Source organism: Carassius auratus, chromosome 10 (assembly GCF_003368295.1).
Source record: "Carassius auratus strain Wakin chromosome 10, ASM336829v1, whole genome shotgun sequence".
Classification (NCBI taxonomy): Eukaryota; Metazoa; Chordata; class Actinopteri; order Cypriniformes; family Cyprinidae; genus Carassius; species Carassius auratus.
The window spans coordinates 5,692,894-5,713,577 of record NC_039252.1 but is presented as its reverse complement, the minus strand read 5'-3'; the positions used below and the strand labels follow the sequence as shown (position 1 = coordinate 5,713,577).

General features: G+C 34.9%; 1 protein-coding gene across 5 annotated transcripts; it reads right to left on the bottom strand.

Moving 5' to 3' along the window:
- Positions 1-584: 584 nt before the first annotated feature.
- Positions 585-15,876, bottom strand: LOC113109657 (phosphatidylinositol 4-phosphate 5-kinase type-1 beta-like). Of its 5 annotated transcripts, none has more exons than XM_026273362.1 (16): positions 15,723-15,876; positions 13,735-13,834; positions 10,830-10,900; positions 9,649-9,717; positions 7,846-7,976; positions 7,481-7,598; positions 6,523-6,675; positions 5,895-6,191; positions 5,621-5,817; positions 3,925-4,005; positions 3,784-3,832; positions 3,604-3,688; positions 3,367-3,507; positions 1,752-1,887; positions 1,463-1,568; positions 585-1,341 (listed from the first exon to the last, which is right to left on the bottom strand). In XM_026273362.1, exons 3-16 carry the CDS (start codon positions 10,851-10,853, stop codon positions 1,339-1,341), a joined length of 1,590 nt encoding a protein of 529 aa, XP_026129147.1. In that variant the 5' UTR covers positions 10,854-10,900; positions 13,735-13,834; positions 15,723-15,876; the 3' UTR covers positions 585-1,338. The 5 variants fall into 5 exon arrangements, with proteins under 5 accessions (XP_026129147.1, XP_026129145.1, XP_026129148.1 ...); XM_026273360.1 differs by lacking the exon at positions 13,735-13,834 and adding an exon at positions 11,464-11,546; XM_026273363.1 differs by lacking the exon at positions 13,735-13,834 and adding an exon at positions 11,464-11,546 and having other exon boundaries at positions 1,480-1,568.
- Positions 15,877-20,684: the final 4,808 nt, after the last annotated feature.

Sequence of the window (20,684 nt, the reverse complement as noted above, 5' to 3'; positions counted from 1 at the left end):
CCTATAATAATCCTTTAGGTGAGTGTACGTGTGTGTGAATTTATATATACATTATAAATATACACAGTGTACACACATACAATAATTGTTTATTTTGGATGCGATTAATCGCGATAATTTTTTGACAGCACTAAATATATTCGGTTTGAGACTAAAACATGCAAATTATCCTTTAAAAGGGACTTTACCTCCTTGTAATACTTATATATATATATATATATATATATAATACAATATATAATTTACATAATATATTGATTTGAAGAAAGCCACTTCTTTACTATATTAAAAAAAATTAAATGCTCATAAAGATAAAACTCATAATCACAGATCATTTGTCTTACTGAGACAAACAACAATACACCCCTCTAGTGGACTGCACGCGACTATTGCAAACAGTGAAAACACTTAATAGCATGCACTATAATTTTTCACTAACAGATGAAGAGTGCTGCTATCTTTAATTTTGAATAAACATTATAATAGCTTAAAATAAAACTACTGTTGTGTTCATATTTGTGCAGCGCACAGGTTTGCTATCTGTGCATCAGATGCTTGTGTACAGTACAACAGACAAAGTGAAGTTCTTGTGTAGATGCAGCATTTAATAGCAACTATAAACATTATACATCAAAGCACATTTAATTCATATATTACTCTAATCACAAAACATTTAAATTTAAATACATTTTATAAAAAGGTTTTAAAGATTGCTGGTTTTTAACATCTTAAGCCCCTGTAAATCTTTACACGAAGTAACATTGACCATGATAACACCCCCCCCCCCCATGTAATTACATTATACTGATTGTGCGTCAAAATCACATGACCAAACATAATATTCAATCCATGTTCACTAGTGACAATGTTACTAATGTTTGGTACTAGTTACTGTATTGTAATGATCGGGCGAAACTAAATCATTACTCACACTATTCAGAAGTGCTCAGAACATAATTATACCAGGATTATTATAATATAACAAACCTATTTCTCTGTATGACACATGCTTTAATCAGGTAACTCACCTTTAACATGCATACCAACCAGCGTGTTGAGATACAGTTACAGCACACTGGTCTAAAGGGAGTGTAACTATTATTATACAACAATCTTGTGCTTGCAAGTGGGTACAAAGTGCACAGACAGTGTAAGGCACTGCAGTACTATAGTGTGGCAATCGCTCTGCCATTCCTTCAAACATAAGGCCTTTCTCACTCAGTCCATGTGTATTAGCAGCTAGAGATATCCTTTGTGCAAAATGTTGACAGCATGTCCGCTGTTTCTCAGTCTTACAGACGTCTGGATGATCTGGTCCACATCAGAAGGCCTCACGCATCACTAAAACAGAAAACAATATGAGCCACAAACACAGATCCGGAGCGAATGACACAAAAGCGTTTGAGTTCCAGGGGAACTTCAGATCAGGTGTCATTACATGAGAACCAGTATCTACACTGACCAAGTAGACGTCCAGACCTGACTCAGGTGTGCTTGCCTGTGAGTCTGAAGCAGGAAGAGTGCTCTCCTCTAATGCAAGAGTCGTGCTGGACGTCCTATAATCATCTCTGAGGACAAACAACACAGTGACGTCAGCCAAACAAGAAGATGTGTGCCAATCACATCCAGTTTAGAGCAAAATAAAGAAGAAGAGGAAGCTCGGTGAAGAAATATGGAAGTTTACAAAGACCTTTTTAGTTGAACTAATACGTATGTCTGATGGGAAAGTGTGTGTGTTTGTACGTTAGCACCTGTTCTCTGAATCTGTTTGCGGTTCGGTCTTCACATCATCTAGAGAGGAAGCAGAAGACATCGTGGCGGCTGAGATGGCTGGGTTGAGTCTGGTGGAGCTGGGAATTACATCAGGTTTCTGAGAGGGGTGCGTTTCTGTCAAAAAAGAAGCATCTTATCTTAGTAAGTTATCCATAGTTAATGTGTAAAAATACAGTTTTGAATGGTATCCCTTGTGAAACAAATCTACACCTTAGCATATGTTTAAAAAGAGTAGTTACTGCAGAAATAATCTATTACAGTTTAAATTTTTGTTTTCAAATGATTAATCGCATCGAAAATAAAGCTTTTTGTTTACATAATCTATGGCTGTGTTCTGTGTATAATTATTAGGTTTATATACATACATACACACGCATGCATGTATATATTATTATATTATTATAATATTATTATATATTATTATATTTATATTATTTATATTCATATAAATTATATGAATATAAATATATACATGTGAATATATGCAAAATATATACTGTATATATGTGTATTTATATATAAATAATACATATACACAGTACACACACATATATTATGTAAACAAAAACTTATTTTGGATTTGATTAATCGCGATTCATTATTTTACAGCACTAATTTAAATTAAAAGCAATTAGTTGAACTTAGTTAGGGCATCAGTACAACTTAAATATTGACGAATGTACCGACACGAATTTATGACAAACTAAAATATACTTTAATGTCAGTTTTAGAAACTTGTATTCTATTTAATTAAATATATTAAAAATTACACATTTGTAATGATGACGCTGCAGTTTAAAATAAATTAACTTGTCATAATTTAGTACTTTACATATGCTTTAGTATGCTAGTCAACACTTCAAAATAAGCGCACTTCTTCTTGATGTACTGACTGACATACTAAAGCATATTAAAGCAAAATGATTCAAAATTTGCTTTAATCTTTTCATTTGACATTATAACAAAGTCTACTATATTTAGAAAAGTGTCTCCTTAAGTGGTCTTATAGTAAAGATTATATGTGACCCTGGACCACAAAACCAGTCATAAGGGTCAATTTTTCTGAAATTGAGATTTACATAATATAAAAGCTGAATAAATACGCTTCCCATTGATGTGTGGTTTGTTAGGATCAGTATTTGGCAGAGATACAACTATTTGAAAATCTGGAATCTGAGGCTGTAAAAAAATCTAAATATTGAGAAAATCGCCTTGAAAGTTGTCCAAATGAAGTTCTTAGCAATGCATATTACTAATCAACTACAGTTTTTAAAAATATACTTGTAATATTTGAAGAACACTACAAGTGCATATTTAATACAATTAAGCACACTTTTTCACAAGTGATAAAATAGTGTTATTTCAACAAAGAGATTGATTTAAAAAAAATTATTTCACACAAAAATGCAATCTGCATTATTATTTCCTCACACTCATAATATCTCAAACTCAGAAATAACAGTATGCAGGTTTGGAACGGGTGAGTAAATAATGACAGAATGTTCGTTTTTTGTGTGTGTGAACTGCTCCTTAAAGTAAAAAGAAAAAAGTTTTGTGTGCATTAGCGAATTTCTCTTCAATAGCAATGAGCACCTGTATCATCGAGGTTTTCGAGGCTTTGTGCCCTCCTTTCTTCTTTACTCTCTTCATTTACAGACGACAGAACTTCCTGTGAGGCCGACCTACACGGCTGGATTGAGTTCTTCTTCCTTCTCGAGGACGCACCACGGAGAGCTAAAAATACAAACAAAGAGGGAAACAAGTGAGATGTAGAAGGGCATTTTAAATGATCCTGTTTCACTGGAAATAACAAAGAATCATTAAACTTACGGTGAATCTTTTTAAACACCGTGGTGCCCATGAACTTCAGGAATCTGTCAGCGTAGAAATTTGGTCTATGGACAGATACAGTGTCCTAGAATGCAAAACAACAAAGAACCATAAATCATGATAACGTTTAAACAGAAGGATATAAAAATATAGATTTGATGAAAAAAGAAAAATGCATACGCCATCATGCACAAGAGCCTTCCACGAGTGCTCAACCTTCTTTATAAATCTGTATATAAGATGGAAATGTTAAATATTGGAATTTTTTGTCATCTTTAATGGAACAGTAATTATTCTCATATTTTGTCAGCTGATTCATACCTATAGGACTGCAGGATATCAATGATTCCCAGAAAGATCAGCAACTTCTCATCTTTGTGTTTAGCAGGGATGCCACCCATTCTAGAACAAAAACACATGATTACTTCAAAACCGATCCAAAGTCAGTCAGAAAATGTATTGGAAATATTTTAGCAACATGATGGATATTATTACATTTTAAAATAACAGTTTTGTATTTAATATGTATTAAAATATAATTTATTCCTGTGATCAAAGCTGCATTTTCAACATCATTATTCCAGTCTTCAGTGTCACATGATCTTCAGAAATCATTGTAATATTCCAATATCATTCTAAAGAAACATTTCCGATGATCAATGTTGAAAACATTTGTGCGTGCTGCTTCATATTTTTGTGGAAACCATGCTACAGTTTTATTTTCAGGATTCTTTCAAAAAGCAGCATTTATTTGAAACAGAAATATAACAATACAAAAACTGTAACAATTTCTTTACCGCTACCATGTTCCTTTTTGGTTTCAGTTTCGTTTTCATTGACTTTTAGTTTGTATCACCTTGTTTTCATGTGTTTTGTTCTTGTTTCCTTTGACCTGAAGTTTCCACAGTTACTCATCGGTTCATTGATCGTGTTTGCTTGTATCTTATTTACTTCTTTATCAGCCTGTGTGTTTATACGTCCTCCGTTTCCTTCGTTTTTATTTTAGTATCGTCTTTGAATGTTTTGTATAAAGCTGTTGCGCTTCTTTTGCTCATACAGTACATTATTGAATTATGTTGGTGTAACATGGTGTAATAAAAGTATATAAGCTTAAATAATAAAAAAAACAGAAGACAAATGAACAGTCACTTAAGAATAAGAAAATAATTACTAGCAATAAGACACAAAAACTACAGTAGAGCAAATAAATAATACAGTCTATAAAGTACAGTAATAATATGTATAAAACACAATTTTTCACAGTGTAAATTAAATATATATTCCTTCTTATTAAAGTTACAAAAGTGATTTAGTCAAGAGAAGTGAGAGATTTTCCCTTTTGCTGTTTGATTAATATGAACGACAGGAATATTAGACTGCTGTCACTTTAAGAGCTGCCTGGATCCATTATTCTGTTACATTGTTTTTTTTTTCTCAGCTGCTTTTACTTAAGGCCTAAATGACTGTGTTTATAAGGATACTTGCAAAAACGTGTGTATTTAACCATTCAAGGCCTTCAAAATAACTGTTTGATCACGTCTTGCGTCTTGACGTGTGTGCACCTCTCTGACAGCTCACGGATATCGCTAAATGAGTCCTCTTTTGCTGCAGATTGCATTGCAAATTCTTAAAATCACTTGTTTTTAAACTGTAATGCTTAAAAATGCATGCAAACTTGAAGTTTTCATGAGCACGTAGCACAGCAACATCACGTGAGCATGTAACCGCGATAGAAACGATAGTCTAGACACATTTCTACCGGTTAATCGTGTTTACCGGTATATCTCCTACCTCTACAAGATAGCAGCCATTTCCATCTATTTAATGCATCCTTACTTGATAAAAATAGTAATTTCTTTCAAAACATATTTCTGAGTCCAAGCATTTGAGCAGTCGTGTGCATATGCAGTAAATATTCAGACTGACGGATGTGTCTTTGAGAAAGGGCATGTGGTAAAAGTAAAACTTCTTTGTCTTTAATTTCTGTTAACTCTGCAAACGGAGCAGCTCCACTCACGTGTCGTCATCTGCGTCAGGAAGAGGCTCGCCTGCTTTGCCGTCTCCTTGAATGGACTCGAGAGCTGTGGAGTACAGGACCTTCTGTCCACCATGGCGCTTACTGTCCCCAATCCCGCCTCTCCCCCTCAGCTTCCTGTCCAGAACATGGATGCCCAGCAGCAAACTGTAGTCCATGATTTTAAAGCTTTCCAGCACCTGTGGAGCAAAGTGAATGGAAATCACAACCACATATAATCCTGAAGAGCTCTCCGGCGATCAACAGCTCGACTCACCCGACAGTCTCTCTGAAGAGTCTTCATCAAGGCGCTGTACGTGTCTGCATCAAAGTAAAGACCTTCGTGCATCTCCTGGAAGTCCAGATCTTTAAAAGTCGGGGAGGATTTGGCGCGCTCCTTTCGTGACGCTCTGCGTTTGTAAGTAGAGCCCTTTAAGTCATATTTGTAGTGCATTTTCAAAGAGCGAGGCAGAATGTTGTTCATCACCACCAATCGGATATTAACACCTCCACACTGAATACAGTACAGCCCGTAAAACTTGGGCAAGAGGGTCCTCGGGTTCTGATTCAGATTCTGAAATCAGGAAGGACAGAGCAGTTTTTCATCTTGAAAAGAATATTAGAAGAGCTTATTAGTGTTAAAAATGCTGTAAGTTTAGTGGAGGCAAAGTTAAATGCATTATATTCTTATGCTTTAAAAAAAATGCATTAACATTTTTAACTGATAGGCTGAATATTTAATGTTTTTAATGTGTTTTAATGTGTAGTGTATTTCTACAGCAAACAGGGCTATACAACAGCTGTGAGGTAACAGTGCTGTAAAATGATTATCTGTAGTTGTTTTCTGTATTAATAATTGAATTGTGTAGTTTCTTCCTGGTTATTGTGCTGATTGTGTGGCTCACCATGTAGTAACCTGGAAGCAGCTTCTGCAGAAATTCAGCTTCTTTGTGCTGCACGGTCTTTATGATGAACTCGTCGTCACTGGTTAGGTAAAACCATGAACTACTCGCTCCGGGGTTTGACAGCTCTATCAGAGGCTCTTTACAAATAGAGTACTGCAGATGAACAAAAAGAAAATGCATTATTAATGTGTGTGTGTATATATATATATATATATATATATATTTATATATATATATATATATATATATATATGAAATATATGAAATATGAGTCAAAGTACTAGATTTACTAAAACTGAAATGTATTTAAATAAATGCTAAGTGGAAATATTAATAATATTACATAATAAAATATGAAGTATGACATGTGAAATATTATATAAATATTAATAAAATAATATTTCAGTTGTGTCCCCATGACTTTGCCCTAATATAGTAATTTTCATGATAATAAACTTTATTTTACAATTCTTATAATTTATTTGATATATTTATAAAATATCCTATATCCTTTTTTTATATTTATACATTTTTAAAGTCCAATTCTGCATGACCATATTTAAGGTCCTTAAACTACCTTACTAACTATTAAAAAGCAGCTAATCAGGAGTTTATTGAGGGAATTTCTATTCCCGACTTCAAAGTATAACTATTTTTTATATATATATATATATTCATAAAGTAATTTTTTTAATCATTAATTATATTTAACATTAATTTTATTTTAATTTTTTTCACCCATTAGCATGTACAAGCCATCATCATTACATTATAACTGAATAATTTTTGCGGTGAATGAGTTCAGCAGTAATTTTTCCAGATGAAACTATATTTTGTCTCCACTGTTTTCCTGAGAATTATCTCTTTACCGTCTAGAATTTCATGATTCTTGACAGTAAATAATTTCATCATCTTTCATGGCTGTTTTAGTAAGTCTCGTGTGGTTTCTTGCTCTTACCAAATAATCGTCTGGTTTAATCCCAAAGAGCTCCCTAAAGTAACGGAAAGCCAAGGGAGCATAATTTTTAAAGCGAAAATCAGGATAATGGTGAGCTGGAGTCAGATTACTGCCTTCACTGAAAGACAAAATGATTTCACACAATATTTAAAAACTGTAAACTCTTATTTCAAATCCTATAGTGGCTCTATTCAGCATTGTGTGGAATCAACCAATCACAAAAGATGTTCAGCTGTACTAATTAATATTGCAGTAGACATTAAACAAACTACTACAACAGAACTGTTGACATTTGGAACAGAGTCATTGTATCTCAGTGTTTGAATAGTGAGGCTATGGCAACCACACATCACATCTGTCAATACCTCGGGAGAAAGACGCTCTCCACAACGTAGAAGTCTTGCATGAGAACATCTCTGTCTGGTTTGGACGTCATGTTTCCGACTGAGTACCCGATGCCGAGCTGGATGGCTCCTCTCAAGGCTTCTGCTGTGGGCTACAGACAAACACACGGAAAACCAATGTAAAACAGCCTCAGATCATGAGCAAACACTGGCACGTACAGGAAAAGCAGAGATAACGCAATCCTTATCAGCGCTAAAAACACACATGGGAGGAAGTTGAAGACAAGGAAGTTGAGGCACACTGTATGGCCAGGTTTGAGGCCTGGTTTTACAAGAAGTAATTTACTGCTAGTGTCACAATGAGAGCAAATAATAAACTGCGATAACTTAGCAACGCCCCGGCAATCACCCACAACGAATTAGGACTGTGAAGTGTAAAAATACTGCAATTATGAAGCAGTTACAATACTAGTCTTCCACAACCTCAATCATCGTCATAAACAAAAATGTGCATTGCGCAATAGTTATCATTTTAATTTCAGTAAATGTGTTAAAAGATGAGAACTATACTTAGTATGAAATAAATGTATTTTAAATATATTACTTTTTCCACTAATGTTAATAATAATACTTTATATATAATACAAATTATTTGTATTTTTCAGACACTCAAAGTATAATTAAGAAACTTTACTCTTTTTTTTTTATTTAAATTTAAAATTATTAATGATTAACAAAAAATCTAATTGTTGTGATGTTGTGGAGACGCTGCTAACCCTAACATGAAAATAATCTTTATAGATTTCTAATTATTAATTCTAGTTATTTTTTTATTTGGATGTGAAGATGCATATGCTATATGCATACATAAAATATGAATTATTATCCATATTCTGGACATACTCTTAAACAGTTCTTGTGAGATTTACACAATGTGCACATTTTATTATTTTCTCTTAAACCTGTGCTTTTTTCTTCTCACTATTTTTTTAAAGGAAATGACAAACAAATATTTAAAGCCTATAAGTCATTTTGTGGGCAAATATCCACTATGTGAATTTCCTAATATCCCTAATATCATGAGCCTCCTGATGCATGGTACACATGGCATGACACACGGGTGTAGTGTGCTCACCGTTACATAACAGTCAGCGGAAAAACAGCATTTCAGAGCACAAATATGACAAATCAGAGTGGGATATGCAAAAATCAAATCCCACTAAATCCCAAAAGAGCTCACAGCACAAACGCCACATTGTGCCACAGAGAAAAATATGCTGGGTTGAGCAAAAATAATCTATTGCACACAAAGGCCTCGAAACTGGACAGAAAACTAAATGAGAAATCATTTCTCCTAAACATTGAAAATAAGCACAGAGATGCTTGCCAAAGACTCCTGCTTCTCAGATTTTCCTCTTTATAAGACCTCATGTGTCTCATATGAGTTTCAGAAGAAATATCCAACACTATTATTCATTTTAAAGCTATACTGTATACTTTTATTGTGTGTAAACAGCTGTCTCATTTGCTCCGATGTTATGTTTCTGAGGAACTTTGGTTCCATTAGTACTTTATTTACTTTAGCAATGCATTATTCATTGGGCAGTGTGCATCTGTTTTAGCGATAACTGATATCTAATATAAATGTAAGCTACTAATTAAATGTGTATGTTCTCCTTAAACATCTATGTGTAGCCTAAATACTTGTTCTGCTTCCTTCAGTAATATATCAAATTAGCAGTGGAAATAAACTAAATCAATGCATCAGTTGCATTGTTGATCACTGATACATACAGATAAAAGATTGTGCAGGGTTTTACACACCTTTTTGTGGTCTTTGCCCCCAGTTTTTGGAGGTCTTCCACCTCCGGTCTCATCTGCCGTTGAACTCATCTATTATTTAAAGTAAATATACAAAATGCATAACATTAAAAATTGCAATATGAATGTCTCAAGACCCTTAAAATGATCAAATGAACATGCTAATAGTGTACTATTAAAATAAGAATATGCAAAGGTAACTTCAACTGTGGGCGCTTTGCACATTATCAAACAGGAAATGAAGTCATGTGATGTTCCTGTTCTTGGTAGAAGTCAACGCTGCTGATGCAAGAGATGCAACTCTAAAGCAACTCATTAGAAAGAGACTCGAGTTTCCTCCTGACATGAGTGAAATGATGCAGCATATGCAGGATATAGCTGCAGCTCTGCTCGGTGACAGGATGTTGATGGCAAACAGAGGAGGGAAAACACATGAAAACTGAATACTTGTCTTTTCAAATGAAGCGGTCAATAGCCTCAGGGACCATTAAAGCTGGTTGTCTATATGAGAGAATGTTACTAAACATGTCTGGGTCTCATTTCACCCAAAAGTGGGGATAAAGTACTCAACTGAAAATAAAATAAATACAATAAAATCCTTATGAATCAGTTAATGCATAATGAATGCATTATTATTATTATTATTTATAATCCTTTCAAATTAATGCATTATGCATGATTATTATTATTATTATTATTAAATTATTTATAATCCTTAACAATTAGTTAATGCATAATATATATATATATATATATATATATATATATATATACACACACCTGGTTGAGGTGTATGCACCTGGTTGATGATTTCATTTTCTTTATGCAAAATACATTTTCTTGCTTTTTCATTCTGATTTTGGAGTGAAATACAACCCAGACGGGTTGTGAGCAGGTTTTGGGAGATATGTAAACACATAAACACATGCTTAACTGTATACACCACTTCGGCCAGTTTTGTGTTCAGACGACACATTTCACTTGTGCAGAAATGTTTCCCCGAAACGTTTCATAGTAGTACCATATAACTACTGTACTATAAACTACTGATATGCACTAGTTAGGAGTAGATGAAGTACAAAGCTGTCCTTTTAAGTGTACTTCCCCAGTGACACGCTGTTGCAAGCCCTTTAAAGATAAACAGTTAACACTTTTTTTCTCTGACAGCTTGGCATTTTCCTTACCTTGTAAACCGCTCTGCTGTTCATTAGACGTTAGAGTCGCTGCATATCCAACCCAAAATGACTCCAGGCGTCTAGTGCAGGAGGAATAAATAGAACATGAGTAGGTGTCAGGGGTCTGTCAGTGACTGATACTGAAAGTGAAAGACATTAAGTGCCCAAGCAAAGGAAATCGAGTGCTATAGCGAAAGTAAACAAAGATGGAAAGAACATGTTTATGAGGGAAATGGAATAAATGAGCACTTAAAGCTATTTATACACACGCATTAAACACATGGCAAGCGCTGTGAGAGGTTCGATCGTTCCAGAAATGACAATCACATGCCCACACGACACCGAATGTTATAAAACAGACTCTGGAAGATATTCAAATCCAACTTATGATGTGCACAGCCTGTTTCCTGTTAAAAATGTAATTGCAGAGCCGCTAAACAAACATGTTTCTCACGACGATGAGGAAGCGCTGTGAGGAGAAAGAGTTCATCTCAAAGCATCACACAGCTGCAGGAGAATCATTGCAGGTTTTGATTAGTCTATACAGGCATTATTTGACGTTGAGCGCTCCTTCTTTGACGTCAACAGAACTCAAGACCCCTATTTGGCTTGCTAATAGAAATGAGAAATGAGTTGTACATACCTCAGCGACACTAACTGCTACAAACCACCGCGGCAGCTAGAGGCTTAAAGTTTCTCGTACTGAGCGGCTCCTCGCAGAAAACCCTAATATCACAGAAGACGGGTTTGTAATTAATCATGCAATCTTTCCTAAGACGGCCTGGTCCTCAATGTGCCTGCCCACAAAATAAGCAAACAATCGCAGCTGTAAGTATGTAGAGTACATAAGAGTCTGATTCTGGAGGCATGGCCTGCAAGGTGAAGTGGATATTGCTCAAGGCGCTATTGTTTTCATGGTTTTGCTGATTTGCTCATATCTGTCAGCGCTGTGGGTGATCTGATATACAGGGCACAAAGCTATAAACATCGAACTTTATCATACTTTGTGCATTATAAACAAATAACCTGAATTTATGACCAATTTCAGACATTTAACATTGCTCAGCACTGAATCCAGGGTTTTAAAATGAATGGCAGGCATAACTAACCATTAGGATATTAAAATGGCGTTCTCTTGAAAACAGTTGGCTACACTGTTCACGGTACATACACAATACAAGAATGCTAATAGAATCACAACAACCATAAATAAATAATAGTAGCAATATAAAAATAGTAATATCAACACAATTATTAGTGTTGCTTTCTACAGACGCAATATGAATGGTGAGTCAGTGCTCTTTTCCATCTGAATATATTAATTATTTCAATTCACACATAAAATTACTTCTTCTATTTTTTGTATTTCTTTTTAAAAATTTCATAATTTCTTTTTTAATTTTAGGGGACATGACGTTAAACATTTACAAAGCGTTATAATAAAGTTTTTTTTTTATTATTAATATTATTTACACTAATAATAGTGCACTAAATTGATTTTATTTACACTAAGTGAAAATAGCAGTATTTTATATATATAGATAAATAGTAGCATTATTAATGTAGTACCTTATAAAACAGTATGCAATAATAAACTATTGAGTGTAAATTATCATATTTTTTATGTCTTATGAAATTATTAAATGGGTCATGACATGAGAAACCAAGTTTCCTTTTATCTTTTGACACAAAAACAGATAAACATGAATTTAGGATTTCGGTGATGGGAGTGAGATTCTTTGATTTTTTTTATCATTATATAATAACCTAACAACCGTTTAGAACACCTTAGAAACCACACAGCAACACTTCTTTTAAGAAAGTGTAACTTCTGTTTCCTTACAGGCATTACTTAAGTGTTCTCGCAGCTTGTATGAAATGTTATATATAAATCAATGCGTCACAAGCTGTCAAGGGTGATGCAGGGTCATAAACAAGCATTTGCATAATGAGCACAAACTTCTTAAGAATCAGACTAGCCAAAGAAATGTTGCTTTAGATAACAAGAACTAAAAAAAGGTTTAGTAAACCTAAATTCTACTCTCAAATCAAAATGAGAGATCTAATAATATATGGTCAATATTACTGTTCCCAAAAGGTTTATATAGAAATAATTGAAGCTCAGAAATGCCACATGGTTTTGAAGCTTTCCTGACCCCTAATTCCAACTCCCATGACCCAATGATTGCATAACTAATCTGACCGGTGCATTATATGTATGGGTGGACTTTAAAAAGCCTATCTATAAATCTCTCACCACAACTGGTTAGATGGACGCATAAATGGACATTTTCCAGGGCAGCCGTTCTAAAACCTGGATGTCCTCAAGCCTCAAGGGTCTAATCGTGTTTTTCAGACAGAGAACAAAGCAGTTGCCAGAAATAAGGATATTTGCAAGCCAAATCACAGGACGACAGGATCAGCAGGGCTGAAATTTCCTCAAATCCAACAAAGTGCAGAATAACCTAATTTTTTTAAACGATCACATCATGATTTCACCCCTCACACCCGGCCTGGACTGAAACAATAGGTCTTTATATAGCGGGGAGAGGCGTGGAGTCGCACACAGAAGCATAAGGACTGTTTGCATTTGGCGTGGAGTGAGGGGAACGCAAATGACACGAGTCATGACATCAGCGATCACATGACCCGCTCGGATCGCCTCCTGTAAACACGGGGCAGCTATAAAACAGAGCTCTGGGATCAGCATTAAATGGAGAACAGTGACCAACACAGATGATACTAATGTGAGCAAGAGTCTAATACAGAAATGAGACGGAAACGAAAGCAGATTTTGAACTTCTGAAAGTTGATGTGGAACTATAAATACATTTATTGCATACTAAGTATAGTTCAAATCTATTAACATATTTAAAGGGATATTCCACCCCAAAATCAAAATGTAATCACTTACCCCGATGTCGTTCCAAAACCCATAAAAGCTTTGTTCCTCTTCAGAACACAATTTAATATATTCTGGATGAATATCTCTTGGGTTGTGACTGTCCCGTAGACTGCCAAGTAAATAAAAGTGTCAAGGTCCAGAAAAGTATGAAAGACATCATCAGAATTATCCATCTACTATCAGTAATTCTAATGTTATGAAGCGACAAAAATACCTTTTGTATGCAAATAAAACAAAAATAACAACTTTATTCAAGGATTATTTAGTCAACAGTCTACTGTGTGTCTCTCCACATCACTCAAGCTGCCTACGCCACAAAGATGCACTGTTTCTATGTGTATTTATGCTATGATTTGATAGAAAACACAGAAGAGCATACACAGCATACAGTGTTATGGAGAGACAGAGGAGATCGCTTCATAACCTTACGGTTGAATCACTGATAGCAGATGGACTATTCTGATCATGTCTTTCATACTTTACATTTACATTTACTTGGCAGTCTATAGGACAGTCTCAAGCAACCCAGTTTTCATCCAAAATATCTTAAATTGTGTTCTGAAAATGAACGAACATTTTCATTTTGGGGTGGCTTATCCATTTAAGGACAGATCGCTTGAGACTTACTTTTATAAAAAAATGATAATTAAACTATTTGGAGTATGACTTGTGCACAAAGCACATTTCTTTATATTAAACCTCAAATGTGTTTTAATGACACTTATGATGAAGACTGTATGATCTTTGAATCTGTCAATAGCCATGCCTTCTTATTTCACTGTAAAACGTGAAAACATGCAATTGTAACCTACTTGATCTGACCCTGGAAATATTGTTGGAGGTCACTAGATGCTGTTATGGTTGATTCGACCAATTTATTTTAATTTAACTGAATACAGACACTTATTTGGAATGTTATCAGATATATATATATATTTACAGTAATCCAGTTTCTGCTTTCAAATGTCTTGGTGTGATTTCCAGTGAAATTTGTGTAAAGTTAATGATAAATTATGAAATTTTGTATCCGTCTCTTTGGCTGTATTACCAATGAAATGCTGTGAGTACACGGTTCTCTGGAAGCGCTGATTCTGATGATTCTGCTCAGTGGCTTTCTGTGATCAAATACGTTAGTGTAATGACGCTAATGACCACTGTCCTTCTGTGTCCTTCTTTTTAAAATTTCATGTTTATTCAGTATATGAGTATTTATTTAATAACCGGAATAATAATAGTAGGCTAATAATATAAAGTAAGTCATTATGACAAAATAAACCCCTTCAGGATGGTTTATTTTGTGTAATAACTGGTTAACTGAAGCATATCCTTGACATTTTGGCCATTTTTGTGCTCATTCTTCCTACTGACAGGAGCCTTACCACTGGATAATATAGTTAATTTTCAATTAATATAGTGTTAATTTAAATATTTAGATATATTGTGTAATACACAATGCCAATCATCAGTCACCCTGCAGTGACCATTAAAAAACTCTTCGAGTTTGAAGATACAACCTTGTTATTTCCAGCCCATCAGTTATAACATCAGTCTGTGATGTGACAGTCATTTCTTTAAACTTTTAGCTGCATAATATGCAAAGTATGCGAGGCTCGGCGGTGAATGTCGAAGAGCGTTTGAGGAAGCACATCCTTCTCTTCTACTAAACCCGCTCCTCTCAGAACAAAGTGCAGCCCTGCGGTTTACTCATTACACTTTTAACAGACAGTGTTAATATATAAATGCAGAATATGCATGCAAAGCACTATGAAACCCCGTTTAGCCTTTTAACGTAATAAACATATTCGGTTTAATGTGTTACTGTTAAACGTTATGAACAAAAATATGATTCTGTTCTCTATGAGCATTAAACCGCAGTGTGTGTGTGTTGCGTGTGAAAGCTTGTGTGTGAAACGTTACTGTCAGCTCGTATAACTACATCAAACAAAGCATTAAGCAGTATGGAATACAAAAGAAAAGAATCGAGATATTTAGCTTACCTTCAGTGTTTATCTTAGAGAAGATGTGAAGAAAAAGAAAAAATGTAGCCTGTTAGCAAAAACTGTATTTCATGAAGTCATGGTTTGTTTCTCTGAGACATCTGCGAGCGTGTCGAGCTTCAGTTTGACTGTCTGTCAAACTCTCTCCGCCCACGCGCACGCACGCACGCGCACGCGCGCACACAGCGCAGCCTACTTGTTGCATATAGCTACATAGCAAAAAATGGTTTCAGTTTAGCCAAGGAAACAAAAAATTGTAATGGACTGAAACAGTTATGTCAGTCGAAGCTAAAAAAAAGTGATGTTTAAAGCTTTTTATCTTTGATCTGTCTTCTTTTTTTAAGCCATGCACTGAACACTGAATATTTATTTATTATTATTATTTTTATGAAGGACATTTTCCATTTCTGAATTTTTCTAAACATTCGATTTTTTTTTTATTATATATGTTGCTAAGAACACGACTTTAATGTTAGAAACATACCAACATACCAGCTAAAAGCTTCAGCACAGGTTTACAGTCATGCTTAATACAGACTGGTAAAGAAGGGTCACCTCAAAATGGTACTGTGGTCAAAAACATAACACCTCCTGTACATCTATAACTAGTGCAATTCTTGTAAAGAGGTTTGTATACAAAGAATCTGAAAGACAGAAACTGTCACTAAAATTTTGCATTTGGCCTGTCACTGTATACATTTAAATTCAACTTAATAATCGAATTATTAATCATAATGATGATGACGAAGTCATTCAGTCTGAAAAACCTGCATAAACTCCTCAGTCAATCCCACTGAACTCGATTTAACTGAAATATTTCAGAAACTGTTTGCTTATGCTCACCTGAGTTCAGAACAGCATCCACATCATTCAGATGAACCAAATTCTGATGTCAAACGAACCAGTGTGCACAAGAAAAACAAAAGTATTCTGTCTTCTCACAGATCTGACAAAGAAATGCGTCCAGCAAGACCCAGATTACGCAAAGTGATTCATGTTAAGGTCAAATGTTTTGGAAGCATGGGGGCTGTTTAAAAGCATTCTAAAGAGCTTCGCTGGTGGACAGTAATTTCCTCTTTCAACATCAAGTAGTTCCCCATGAATGAGAAAATTTATACAGTATCAATTCAAACAGGTTGTAAAATAGACAACAAAGATGTTTGAAAAATATGATTTACCTGTGCTTTTTTATTTTTAATCTGACTCTTACCAGAGTTTTATGTTTACCTACTGTACATTTCCCCTTATAGCAAACATCCGTATTGTAGTGAATGACAAAAAGATTTAAATCCCAACTACAGGTTGTACAATAGAGAGCAGAAATTCTTTAACGCACCTGTGCTTTTTTATTTTTAATCTTGTATTCGCCTGTGTTTATTTGATCTCAGTTAACTGACAGAAGTTCCTCTTGTAATATCCAGGCAGTGAACATCCCTACTGTAATAAATGACAAAAGATGGACAGTATCAGTTAAACTACAGGTAGTACAACAGAGAGCAAATATGACTGAAAAACATTACTCAGCTGTACTTTTTTATTTCTAATCTGGCATTCACTAGAGTTTATTTGACCTCACTTGACAGGTGACATCTCTTATAACATTCTAGCAGTTGTCATTCGTACTGTAGTGAATGAGAAAAGTTTTAGTATCAAACCAAACTAAAGGTTGTACAACAGAGAGCAGATTCGCTTGAGAAATATTACTCACCTGTGATTGTTTTCCCTTGTTTGTGTTTAAAGAGCCACACAGATGGGAAATCAAAAATTACCTGTATTACAGTGTATGATGTAGCTGTCCATCAGTGTAAACAATGTGCAAAGTAATTAAACCAAAAAGTACACGATTTATAAAGTTATTGGCTTCTAAAGTAAGGAGTCGACTCTGAATCGCTGAAACGAGTCGTTATAGATTTCAAATCTTTTGCCCATCTCTATGTACGTCACTAGGAACACTTTGCATAATAATCTCCGCCTACCGTCTTGGGAGAAACGGAACCCCCCCCCACACACACACAGACTCTCTGGTTGGTGTGATAGCATCATGTCGAGGAGACAGTGTGTTTTTAATTGTAAAGGCAAGTTTGTTTTATTTTCACTGCAAAAGAATGAAGGTCAGAAGAACCAAAATTGGCTAAAATTCATTTTTACCACAATACCAGAGCAGTACAACAAATCCCTTTTGTTGTGTTCACAACATTTCATGTTCAGTGTTCACTGATGACTGCTTTTCTAATCTCGGTGAGTACAGCGGGATTTTCAAAGCGTTTGACCATAAAATAGGGTTCATTACCAACTTTATTTAGAACAACGAGCATCTCCGAATCACAATGCGAAGTATGATTATGAAGTTATGTGTTTGTTTTCTCCCGAGCGTCTTATCAGTATGTGTGCTGTCTGCAGCCTGTCTGCGCTGATCGTCATGTACAAACACCTCATTAAAATGAAGTGTAACTCCGTGAATACTCAACGAAGAGACATGAGAGAGATAGAAAGCTTGACATGTCTACTTAAAAACTAAACAAGTGCCGCCGAAAACAGATATTCTGTGATAAAGTAATCCATATGAAAACAACGCGATATCTGTTTTTCACGTCTCCCTTCGTTATATCTAATGTGACTACGCCCCCGCGCTGAACGCACTATTCAGATTCAAACTGAAGCGCGCGGCTTGAATACACCCACACAGAAGAAAAAGCAGCGAGACTGTTCAAGTTTTTTATTTTACTGTTTGCTTCGAGATGAGAGGAATAAGACATAATTCACCCCAAACAGATGTTAACGCATTGTTTACCGTGGAGGTGTGTGCGGAACAACCAATCAAAACTGACTATGTTAGTTGACCAATCAGAACACAGTATGCTACCGAAAGGTGGGGTTTAAGGAAACTGAATCTTTTGAACAGCTTCGCATGAACCGTTTGGGGATCTCTGAGAATTGAGGTAATTTTAAAATGATATTTTGACAAAATGACAATGTTTTTTAACCTTGGATGGATTTAAACCTAATGTACAGGACTTATAAACAGTGATAGGAAGCTTAGAATTTTCATCTTACTGGCTCTTTAATCTGTCCCATACCACATTTTTATTTTACCTCAGTGGATAAAAACTGTGTTTCTTTAAGGGCAGTGAACATCACTTGTGATAAAAAAATAAAAAACAGAGCATTTCTAAGAAATATTACTTACCCACAGTTATCATTTTAATTTTAGGTTTCTCAATCTGTAACATATTTGTTTTCCCCCCAGAACATGATTCCTCTTGCAACATCCAGGCAGTGAACACATTACATAAATGACAAAAAATAAATAAATAAACCATATTGCAGATCTGGAACTTCAACTTGAGAAATATTACTATCCTGTTTTTATTGTGTTTTTTTAATCTAGCATTCACAAGAGTTATGTTTTCTCAGCTGAAAGGTTGTATTTCCTCTTGTAACATCCAGCCAGTCAACTTCACATTTGTACTGAATGCAAATAAGATACACAGCACAATACAAACTTCAGGTTGTACAACAGACCGCAAAAAAAAAAAAACCTTTGCAAAACATTAATCACCTGTGTTTGGTTTAATCTAGCATTTACCAGACTTTCATTCAGTTTTACTCTTTCTTTCTTCAGTTTTCAACATTCAGGCAGTGAACTTAACTATCCTCTATTGAGAAAATAAAGATAAACAGTAGCAAATAAAACTACAGGTTGTACAAAAGAGAACAGAGATGCTTTAAAATATTACTCAACTGTTTTTTTTTTCTGCCATTTACCAGAGAATTATATGACCTCAGTTGACTGTCATTATTTCCTCTTACAACATAAAGACATTTGCGATGTAATGAATGATAATATATACAGTAGCTGTCTTTTTAAACTACAGGTTGTACAATGCAGTAGAGATGCTTGATAAACATTACTCACCTGTGCTTTTCATATTTGAGTTTTTAATCTGACATCCACCAGAGTTTTATTTTACCGGGTGGACAGTAATTTCCTGTTACAACATCAAGTAGATCCCCATGAATGAAAAAATGTATACAGTATCAATTCAAACAGGTTGTAAAATAGACTACAAAGATGAAGATATTTTACCTCACTGTTTCCTCTTGCAACAGACAGACAGTGGAATGACAAAAACAGGATCTGCATCTAGAGCTCAATCGTCATGACAAAACTTCCTTTAGCTCTCTAATCTAAGAAAGTTTATAGATACCGTGCATTAAATAAAAATAATAATAATTCAGTGAGAGTTAGTGACGTTTTTTCGTTGAATACGGTTGTTGTTGTTGTTTTTTTTCCTGCATACGTTGAAGTAATTCCAACTGTCATCTCTAGAGGGCCACATGAGTTCTCGTTTATTTCAGGCACTCACTTTCCACGTGAAAGGAGGGAATGTCATGCATTTCCATACACTGAATGAGAAATCATCATCACAGTTCCCTGACCTGGCCCCTGTTTTCCTCATCCTGGCTGAGGGGACATGTGGAATAGCTTGTGCAGTGTTATAATAGGGGGGTGAGACATTTAGCATTTCCTCCTTGCTGGCTGATGATGTAGTTACAGGATCTTAGTAGCAGCTAACAGGTTATGCTAACCAGATAAACCAAATTATCAAGTCTTCTAATGATTTTCCAGAGTGAGGGGGTTGTACTGTACAGCTTTGTGCCAGGCCTAAAACTGGTAAATATCTTAGTTTCTCAATTGATTTAATTACTTTTCTTTTTTTTCTTTTTTATGACTCTTTCCACTTATTAAATGATACATTATTGCATGTGTCCTGTTGTCTGCCTGTTGTTCATTTGACTACAGTCTGTAACGAATTCTGAAGCTACTTTACGCAAACAATATTTAAAAGTAAAACAACAACAACGACAAAACTTGATTATATTATAAAGCGGATCGTTCCGGTCCTTGATTCTGATTGGTTGAGCTGCGTTCAAAGCTGTTGCAAATTACTCTACAAACAT